The sequence below is a fragment of the Bicyclus anynana genome, chromosome 16, assembly GCF_947172395.1.
Source record: "Bicyclus anynana chromosome 16, ilBicAnyn1.1, whole genome shotgun sequence".
Lineage (NCBI taxonomy): Eukaryota > Metazoa > Arthropoda > Insecta > Lepidoptera > Nymphalidae > Bicyclus > Bicyclus anynana.
Window position 1 is genome coordinate 6,386,145 of NC_069098.1, and position 10,636 is coordinate 6,396,780.

The window sequence follows — 10,636 nt, forward strand, 5'->3', positions numbered from 1 at the left end:
CTATAATACCCCCTGAAAGTCTCAAATGCCCACAAAGAGTCTTCGTCCTCATTAAGAACCGTGTATGATGTATTCCTACTAGAGATTGTATTTTAAAGGCGATTTTATCGGTTAAACACAACCAATCAGGAACTACTTCATCAATCAGGTTCAAATTAAAAAATGCTTTCATTGTTGAATAACCTATTGAGTATATAAAATACTTGCACGCGAAACCGGGGTATTCGCTATAGGTACCCAAAAATAATCCTCCAATTACCTACCCCCATTCATGGAGAAGCCAGCCAACCTAAACTTCAACTGTTTAGACAGTATTTTTTTATACGAGGAATATTCAAAATACCTATGTATTCCAATTTTTAAGTAATAAAAGTAAAATGTTTTACTAGAGAGTATAAATATCCATTTGTTTGATGGCAGGTCGGCTGGCACCTGAAGAGCTGAAGTCGTGCCTGGTGTCGGTAGGCTACAGCATCGGCAAGGACCGACAAGGCGAACTCGACTTCCAACGCATCCTCGCCGTCGTAGACCCCAACAACACTGGTAATCTACATCTTTATATTCTCAACAAGGTATTAAAGAAAGACATCTTACGAATATAAATGAACGAATAAGTCTGACAAGAAAAACCTCACCATGTTGCGGGAAAAGCAAAACTTATTTCTGCCAATTTAACTGGTTTTATGGCTCTGAATTATAATCATTTTGAGACTATTAGCACAAGCACAAACTGCTAAAATATGGCTATTCCCCAAGTTAAAATATCGAATTCCAGTTGTGTTTTTCATCAGTACCTACTTAGGTAAGATGCGCGCCAAGAGATTACGAGAATATTTTGGCTTCATATCAACAAAGCACAAACATCGCTCAAAAACTAAAGAGAAAACGATATAAGGACAAAATTATCTCGTTATCTCTTGGCGCCCATCTTTCCAAGAACAACTTAATCTCCACTGCATCAAAATACACCAAGAATGTTTTTAATTTAAATCCTTTGCTGTCTCCAGGCTACGTTTCATTCGACTCGTTCCTAGACTTCATGACGAGGGAGTCCACAGACACAGACACCGCTGAGCAGGTCATCGACAGCTTTAGGATTTTGGCTGGTGACAAGGTACAGTACCTATAAATATTCTACGATTTTAATAAAAATAGAGTGTAGCTTATAGTGCCATAACAATTTTACAGCAGATTTTGAAAATATGATATTCTGTCATCTAGTCCAATTGGCCAATGATAATTATAATTAGTTGTTTGGTTATTTTTTTGTGTGCAACGTCTAATGTTGATCTTGCAGCATAAAATTAAAAGCAAGATATAAGAAAACCGAAGATCTTACAGACAATGCATTTCCACAAAGGATTAATCATCTGCAGGTTTACCAAAACCTTTTGCAAAACCACAATGATATCTCTGTCTGTCTTATTTAAAGGCGTAAGTTATGTTACCTCAATAAGTGGTGCGAATTGAGTGAATAAAATATTGCAATGGTCAATGACGTCCATAATTACAATACGAAACAATTCTGCAGTAAGCTTGATGGCCCTCAGGGTCCGAAATGTCGAATTATAGAATCGCTATGGATTTAAAAGCTTGTGGTTAGAATCCTGGAGTGTGCGATTGCACTGAGTGCTCGGAGGTGACTAGCCACTAGGCATAACTAAACTTTGTTGAGAAACTCCGAGATCACAGTCGGTGTTTGTCCGCAGCCGTACATAACAGCGGATGAGCTGAGGCGGGAGCTGCCGCCCGACCAGGCGGAGTACTGCGTGGCGCGCATGCCGCCCTACCGCGGGCCCAACGCGCCGCCGCACGCCCTCGACTACATGGCCTTCTCCACTGCGCTCTACGGCGAGACCGACCTCTAGGTACGTGTTCCAGCCGTAGGTACATAGGATGAGGCGGGAGCTGCCGTTATCAATCCATATTCAGCTCACTGCTGAGCTCGAGAATGAGAGGGGTTAGGCTAATAGTCCACCACGCTGGCCCAATTGGCAGACTTCACATGCAAAAATAATTAAGAAAAATTCTAAGGTATGCAGGTTTCCTCACGATGTTATTCCTTTACGGTTTGAGACACGTGATATTTAATTTCTTAAAACGCAAAACTGAAAAGTTGGAGGTGCCCCGGACCTGATTCGAACCCTCCGGAATCGGAGGCAGATGTCATATCGACTGCTGCCGCTCCCAATTCACTTCACAATTTTGGAGTTCTGTTATCAGTTACCTACATTTTTCAAATAAAACATTTAGGTATATAAATTAATTAATTCAAAGTGACGCTATCAACGTCTGGGCCTAAATTAAAGTAGTCACTCGATTTGCATAACTATTCTATTATAATAATGTTGAACTGTGTCCAATAGGCCATACCTACTTTAGACTACATGCGTTATTTCTAGCTTTCTTATTTAAATTTTGGCATTAATCCAACTTGTCCATTTTGTTTCAATGCCTAATGTCGCGAAAGATTTACAGTTGTACTTCACTAAAAAACATGGCTAGGTATAATACTACTGCAACTACGATAAAACTAACATGATACCCTTTCAGATACAGGTCAAACAACAGAAATCATCTGAAAATTCCCTGTTGGAGGGAGGAATCATCTCAACATGACTACAGAAGATCTTGGCTGAATCGTCCAGCACTAAATACGATCGGCGATGCAGTGTCGACGTCACCACACAAAAATTATTTCCCTTACTTTGACCTCCTCACATTCGCCCTAAGTAGGTCAAATGTAAAGCAAACAATTTATGTGAAAAAAATTTAGTTTATAAAATCAGTTCTGTATTGAAAAAAAAATGTGCAATGTTAAAACCAAAAATGCCATTAACTTTCCTACCATGAAGTTCTTCACTATTTACTTACTTTTGGCTCAAATCAGAAGGAATATCTGTATTTTAAACTATACTATTTATATATTAGTGTTAGGTATTTTTATCTTTTGTATGAAAATTATCAGGGAAGTCACAAAACAATTATTTGTAAGTTAAAGATGGTGCTAATGTTAGGCTTGACTAATGTGTGCCACCAAAATAAGACTCATTCACATTGTAAGAATGTTTTTGTTACATTTTATTTATTTATAAGCGAACATTATTTATATTAGTTTGATTTTTTTTTAATGACTGCCACTAGTAATTTATTATACTTTGTTGGTAGTTAGATTTTAACATTATTTATGTGATCATTAAATTTGATAAAAGTTGCAGGTCAGTGTCACACCAATTATTTATTTATCATAGATCGCCATAACTTGCCTGCATCTATTTATTTATTTAAATATCATTTTATTATGATAATCGTTTGTGAGAGTATTTTTGTTTGAGTACTCTAAATAAATGATCTGCCATATATTTTGTCTTTTAATAATGACTGTGTTGTTAATCCAACCATTTATATTGAGAAAGCAGTGGTATGTAGATTAAGAATGAATTATGTGCCCAAAAAGTATACTAACTCGAATGTACAGCTAATTTAATAAAGAGCTCTTAAACAATTTTTCTTTTATTTAATTATTCAAAGTTTACAATATGGCACCTATCAAACAAACTGGTGCATTTTTTCAATAAATAAACGTTACATTGCTTTTCTATTGGCTACAATGAAATACATTGACTACAACAAATACTTGAAAACATTTATATACTATATTCATGACATAATAGCTGACATTTTACAATAAATATTGTAAATAGAGATAAAAATGTCACAAAATTAAAAAAAATATCTATTGTGAAAAGTCACAACTGAAAACAGATTTCGCTATATAAATATTATATACAAGAAATAATATAACTCAACCAAACATTCAAAATATGAGCTAATAAAAACTTTTTTTGTTTGTACAACTAAGTATAAACACTGCATCAAATCCATATCTGAGACATTCCAGAATTATAAAAATTCAGATTTGAATCTGTATGTTCATTTTAAAAGTCTTCATACAATCAACATTGTAGCTATTTCATATATTTTCAGATTTAGATCCAATGCAGTCCCGAAAAAGCCTAAAAAGTACTTTACAATGTACTTATTAGCCTTAAAACAAACATAGATAATGTCATTGAGTCTCCAGAGTGAATATTACCAGCTGGCTTATTCACTAATTAGGTCTTTATAATTATCCTATTAAAATAAACATCAAATAAATTGACAAATGTCACCTACCTACTGTATGATATCCATGAAGTGTTGTAGGCACAGGGTGACATCTTATGTATATGTAATGTATATACTAATGAAATATAATATACTGTTATATATACTTTTTTATAACATATAATTAATAATTAATGTATATATGTAATCTATGTAATAACATAGAATCTTAATTATGTATATGTCAATTAACATATTACGTCAAAGTTAGTGAATTAGCCTGCAGAGCTAAATGGATTTAGAAAATGACCAACTCTCAAAAATGGTACCTAACAATAAAAACAAACATAATAAACAGTTAAATCAACAGATCTATATCTACACTGCCACCTTAAGATTCTGAAAAGCGAAATGTCTCATAAGAACAAACAAGTACAAAGTACTACAAGAAATTTGAAATAACATTGATACTAATTAATGTCCCTAATGATATTTACACAATGATAAGGTACACCTACAGGGTGATTTTTTAATGAACTACCTCCTTCCAGTATTTGAATGATTTGCCATCACATAAACTATCAAACATATGTATATAAAAACTGTGAATATAAATTTCACAAGAAATTAGAACAATAGTTACATTTTAATATAGAATCACAAGAGAACTAAAAGTTTATCAGTAGACAATACAAGCTTCTGTATTTGAACTAAAAATTAAAATATTTTAATATGTTGCAATTCCTTAAAATTTATATTACAAATAGGCAAAAGTTGATACTAATATTATAAAGAGGAAAGATTTGATTTGGTTTGTTTGGCATTGAATATGCTCTGAAAGTAATGGGTCAATTTGTGAAATTCTTTCACCATTAGAATCCTACATCCTATTTCCTGATAAAGATTGGCTATATTTTATCTCTGTATTACCACAAAAACAGGAACTATGTGTGTATTTACCCGCATAGTTAGTTGTAGTACTGCACTAGTCCTTAATAAACATAAGCCAAAAGCTATATATAGTTAATGTGTAGTAAAATTTTACAGTGTACCTACTTGAATAGATTTAAGAGGTTTATTAGGTTATTTACTGCTCTCTTTCTTAGCCTCATCTGCAGTTAATAATGCACTTTTAATTCCAACTTTCTTTAGCTCCTCTACCAATTCACCAGATTGATGCATTTGTAGCATAATGTCGCAGCCTCCAACAAATTCACCATTAATGAAGACTTGTGGGATAGTCGGCCAATTGGAATATTCCTTAATACCTGGAAAAAACAATACAAACTTTAATATTTTTTTTTATTCTTTACAAGTTAACCCTTGATTACAGTCTCACCTGATGCTAAGTGATGATGCAATCAAAGATGGAAGCGGGCTAACTTGTTAGAAGGAGGATGGAAATCCATATCCCTTTCTGTTTGTACACGACATCATACCGGAACGCTTAATCACTTGACGGTACGTCTTAGTCGGTAGGGTGATAACTAACCACGGCCAAAGCCTCCCACCAGCCTGACCTGGACCAATTAAGAAAACCTCGATTGGCCCAGCCGGGGATCAAACCCAGGACCTCCGTCTAATAAAACCACCGCGCATACCACTGCACTACGGAGGTTGTCAAAATAAATGTTTTAATAAATCTACTGTAGGAAATAGTAGTCTCAGACAGATATGACATTGCTCAATCTTGTGTTGGCACGTGCCGATGTTAGGTGACGCGACTTGTTTCCCTAAAGAGTTAGAGAGGGGTAGCAATCGGTTGTCGAGATTGACTTGCGATATAAGGCAGTCATATTATGGTCGGCTTCAGTATACTCGTGGCATTAGAACCGAGCACATTTTGTGTTGTATAATTCGTTAAGAGTTACTTGGAATAGGCGGAGAGAATAGCTCGAGCAGCATGTTAAACCTGCATTCAGAGTCACAAGCCTAGGGTCTTATTTTGATTATAGTTTAATTTGTTAGTTAAGTTGTCCTGACAAATATTGTGAATCATAACCTCAGTTCAACATTGATTTTCTTATTTTTGTAATCCACTTCTGAGTCTGCTAAAAGCAGATTAAAAGGCAGAATATTTTTGTATGTACCTACTGTTAATAGCATCTCCCTTCTATCATAACTGTCTCGTCACATAACATCAGGGGAGATGGCATTCAAGAGCTAATTTGACATTGAATAAAAAAACTCTTGCTACATGGATTATCTAATCGAATTTCAGAATTAATATGCAAAATTAAAGACTATGAATTGTTTACTTTTCTTTTTCTTGTCGTAATGTTTACCTTGTCGTAAGTTCTCATCCGCGAGAACGTCGTGGCTGTCGTATGATACTGCATGCATTCTCATTATTTGAACTACCGCATTACTGAAGCCACATCTTGGAGCGTCGGGAACACCTTTCATAAACACAACCACTTTGTTATTTTTTACTATTTTATCAATTTTATCATTGATTGCTGCATCCGCAAATAGCCTTGAAGTTAACTTGAATGCATTTTTATAAATCGGTGAAACGTTCCTTATTAATATAGTATTCATTGTTTCGTATATAACAAAGGTAAGGTCCCGAACAATTTTCAACTAGTTTTGGGAAATGGAAAAATTAAGAGGAAATCTGGAAAGGAAAATTTAATTTCAATTTTCAGATCACTTCAGAATCAGTGTTGCCAGTTGGGTCTTGTGAGAAGTTACCCAAAATATTAAAAAATGTAACCTTTTTGTGTAAAAAGTAACCACAGTAAGTTCCACAGCATGGCTAAACCACCATTTCAGCCTCTGGAGGCTAAAGTATTTTTTTTTTAATCTGTCTGTTACGAATATTAGCCAAGTACTAAATTACTATAAACTGAAGGAGATTTTACTCGTTAATAGAATCATCATAAGAAAGGCCCTGATTGTTTGCCTTTTCCTCATTGGATAAGAAAAATACAATTAAAGAGCAAGAATTTTAAAAACAATTGACGTTAATTTCTTAAATTCATACTTGATTTTTTTAAGAAATTCAATGTGACTGCAACTTACTTATTTCGCAACGTCAATAATTGTAACGTCTTCATTTATAGTGAGATTGACACAGAAACATCGATGAGTTCCTGAGCACTTGTCCGCATTTCTTGATTTAGCGACCGTTCTGTTTTAGGTTTACGAAATTGTAAGTTAATTCTAAAAATTCCGAAATATCACGTAAAAGTAACCTTTTTATTAATGTAACCTAAAAGTTACCAATGCAGTCAAAAAATCACCTAAAAGGTTACAAAAGTAACCTTCTGGCAACACTGTTCAGAATTCAGATTTATTAGTTTTTTTAAGCTTGATTTTTTTCCATAGGGAAAAGCAAGAGGAAAAGCTATATCTGATTTTGTGGTATCATAGAGGAATTTGCTTTGGAGTTAAATCGCACCTCAGATCAAATACATATGGAGTTGTATCGGACACATTATCAAAAATATTGCCCGATTTTTTTTGGGGGGGACGTGGTAGAGTAAACTTTCACATTAAAAATATTTGATACCTTAAACACAAAATATTATTTTTACTATACTATATATTAATTAATTAATTATGTACTAGTATATTAGTATTTAAATAATTATGTACTAGTATATAATCAATTAATTATGTATTAGTATTAATTATATTTATTAACTCATTATTTCTCTGTATATTTTTAAATGGGCGTATAGCATGAAAAAATACACAATACACACACGTGTAATATTTAAACAAACTAACAAAACCAATCACTCAAAAACGTTACATTAATACTCGTTTATTTGATCTATGTTTTGTTGTTCCGGCTAAACAATCTGTTCTTTTTAGAAATTTTATTTTAAGTTAGAAATACGTACTTACAAGTAAAATGCAACTTCATCATAAATAATATACTACGAGTTTGAAATTGTTAACCATTTTTTATGCCATCAGACTAAATTAACCGGTATTTTTAAGGTGATGTTTACACGATCAAAACTATTACAACAATGAGACATCAATTCTTTAGAAACGGATTCTGTAAACGCGTCAGATAGTTGATATTATACTTTGCCAGAGAGGTAACGTCCCTATCTAATTTGTCTGGTCTGAGTCTTAGTAGAATTGTGATCTATGGTATAACTATATAGACTGTGGTTTAAATTGTTTGACGTCTCACGTCTTCTGTGATCTGTCTTCTGTGAACTTGTAAAGTGTGATTGTTTGGAAATTGGAATTTTGCAGAAAATCGAATTATTCGTTTGGAAATTCGAATCAAAGAATATCTCAGCTAGAATAATTTATTCTATAATGGAAAATACCGAAGAAGTTTTTCATTTCCTCGAGGAGTTTTCGAAACGTAAGCCAAAAACTATACCACAAGAACTCAACGATTATTTGGCGTATGTGGCGCGTACCGGTGACCCCGTATACCAGTGGTCCATTGTGAAGAGTTTGTTTAAAGAAAAGCTCCTAAACGTTATAACAGACTTCTACGAAACTAATCCAGGTATTGAAATTCCCCCATACCCCAACGTGGACCCGTTTAACTATGACATAATGAAGAATAGCTTAATTGAGAAACTAGATTCCTTCAATTCAGCTCCGTTCACAGTGCAACGAATCTGTGAACTGCTAACTTTCCCGCGGAAACAGTACAATCGCATAGACAAGTTTATGAGGGCTATAGAGAAGAATATTTTAGTAGTGAGTACTCGAGAACCAGGACACCAGCGTCATGCTGAACCAGAAAATGGTGAACCAATGGAACCTATCGTGAATGGGTCTGACAATAATTCTGAGTACAATGTTGATGTAGAAATGGAAGATATGTCCTGGAAAGACAGTTCAGACTCACGGTTAAGTTCTGAACCTCAGCCAAGTTCATCTGATGCACACATTTCTGTAGATGACTTAGAAGCACGACTCCATTCCAAAGTAAACTCTATGGACACTCAAAGCAAGGTGACTCTGCAGTATGAGTCGGTCACACCACCTGAATTGAATGACAGTCCTGATGACTCTCTGCACAGAACCAAAGAGATCTCTCTAACAGCAGTGGCATCAACAAGCTCGGAAGATGCAAAGAATAATAACAGCACACCAACAATTGAAGAACCTGAGATAAAAGCTGTTGATATTGAAATGAAGTGTGATGAACCACCACAAGCAATTGTCATCCCAGAAATTAAGGTAGACGATGCTGAGATGACGGAGCTTAAGCTTGCAGAGCAGTCCAAAACAGACACTTTAGAAGAAGATATAAAGAACCAAAATGTTGAAACTGCACCTGTTCCAGTTGAAACTCAAGTCTCAACAGATGAGAGCAGCTCAGATTCAACTAGCAAAGAAGACGGTGAACCCAAACACATATTAGAAGTCTCATCAAGTGAGGAGAGCTCCTCGTCCAGTGATAATACAGATGGCAACAGTAACTCACCTAAAGTTGAGCATGTAGAAGTACCAGAGGAGCCAGTAACTGAAATCAAAGCAGTAGAGATTCCAGAACCTCCTAAAACTCCTGAAGCTCAAACACAAGAAGAATCTCCACCTGAAGTTGAAGAACCTAAAAAATCTCCTGTTAAAATGCAGTCAGATGAATACTCAATCACTGATGTTCATTCAGAACTACCGCAGATACCTTTAGAACCTAAAACAGAAGAAGTTCATATTGAACAAACAGAAACGAAAGAAAACAAAGATGAAGATATCAAAGAAGAAACAAAAATTGAGGACCCTGCACCGACTGCAGAAAGTGTGGAACCTTAGAGAGGTATTTTAAGGACTACTATTAATTAATGACTGATTGTGTAGATTGTAGATTTACCTAACTTGTGGGTAAGTTATCTTAATTTTTAAATATTTCCATTATGCAAAGCAGAGAGATAAGTATTAAGTAAGTCTTCAAATCTTTCAAATGAAAATGTTTATGGGCAGAATGTTAATTGATAGGACTATGATGTATGGAATGAGATATCTTATGACTAGAGACATATTGTCAACCAATAGCTGCAAAATTAAAAATATTGCTCAATAGGTCACTCATTAGGTAAAGTGTTTTTCAGATAGCATGTGTACAGTGACATTTGTCTTATGACATTCATAATATGTATTATTATTGTGAATCCCGGCAAACTTTCAAGAGTGAAAGACATGGGTACGCCCATGCTATCTGAAAAACACTGTAATGGGAAGAAAGCTTCTGTGCTTCTATTTGTTGACTATGTTTTTCTCTTGTCATAGCATATACTTTTGATAAATCTGTGACCTATAAGTGTGTGACTTATTTTCTATTCATATGTATTCTGATTTTAGTATGACACAGCTAAAATATTGAAAAATTCATATTCAGCTGATTGGTTACCATGTCTGCTGATAAAGATGTCTTCAATTAATTCAAATTAGACTAATGTACATTTAAAAAATGTGCTGTTGATTTTGAAATTATACAAATGGTTAATTACAGTATGAATGTTTTGGGAATTGTATTTTTTTTAATGAATTATAATTGATATGATGCTGAGGTTATTTTTTTATTTTAACAGCCAATAATAGA

At 34.3% G+C, this 10,636-nt stretch overlaps 3 protein-coding genes across 5 annotated transcripts in view; 2 read left to right on the forward strand and 1 right to left on the reverse strand.

The window, feature by feature from the left end:
* LOC112052225 (alpha-actinin, sarcomeric) overlaps nt 1–3,505 on the forward strand; it is a 54,402-nt gene extending 50,897 nt beyond the window's left edge. For 2 of the 3 annotated variants that reach the window (XM_024091224.2, XM_052886203.1), the window contains exons 16-19: nt 421–543; nt 1,008–1,114; nt 1,710–1,868; nt 2,554–3,505. In XM_024091224.2, coding sequence (XP_023946992.1) covers nt 421–543; nt 1,008–1,114; nt 1,710–1,868 — 389 coding nt within the window. In that variant the 3' untranslated portion in view covers nt 2,554–3,505. The remainder of the gene's footprint in view (nt 1–420; nt 544–1,007; nt 1,115–1,709; nt 1,869–2,553) is intronic. The other variant, XM_024091225.2, reaches the window with a different exon arrangement.
* On the reverse strand, nt 3,116–6,785 carry LOC112052226 (uncharacterized monothiol glutaredoxin ycf64-like). The gene is made up of 2 exons (XM_024091226.2): nt 6,393–6,785; nt 3,116–5,375 (listed from the first exon to the last, which is right to left on the reverse strand). Exons 1-2 carry the CDS (start codon nt 6,646–6,648, stop codon nt 5,191–5,193), a joined length of 441 nt encoding a protein of 146 aa, XP_023946994.1. The 5' UTR covers nt 6,649–6,785; the 3' UTR covers nt 3,116–5,190.
* A 1,474-nt stretch (nt 6,786–8,259) lies between these two features.
* LOC112052224 (serine/threonine-protein phosphatase 4 regulatory subunit 2) lies at nt 8,260–10,603 on the forward strand. Its single transcript, XM_024091223.2, has one exon. The coding sequence runs from the start codon at nt 8,392–8,394 to the stop codon at nt 9,847–9,849; it is 1,458 nt and encodes a 485-aa protein (XP_023946991.2). The 5' UTR covers nt 8,260–8,391; the 3' UTR covers nt 9,850–10,603.
* The last annotated feature ends 33 nt before the right edge of the window (nt 10,604–10,636 follow it).

Excerpts from the sequence above, each read along its gene's own strand:
- LOC112052226 (XM_024091226.2), bottom strand. The coding sequence starts at position 6,648 with ATGAATACTATATTAATAAGGAACGTTTCACCGATTTATAAAAATGCA. Across the intron at positions 5,376-6,392 it reads GGATGAGAACTTACGACAAG|GTATTAAGGAATATTCCAAT; the intron begins GTAAACATTACG and ends TGTTTTTTCCAG.
- LOC112052224 (XM_024091223.2), top strand. The coding sequence starts at position 8,392 with ATGGAAAATACCGAAGAAGTTTTTCATTTCCTCGAGGAGTTTTCGAAA.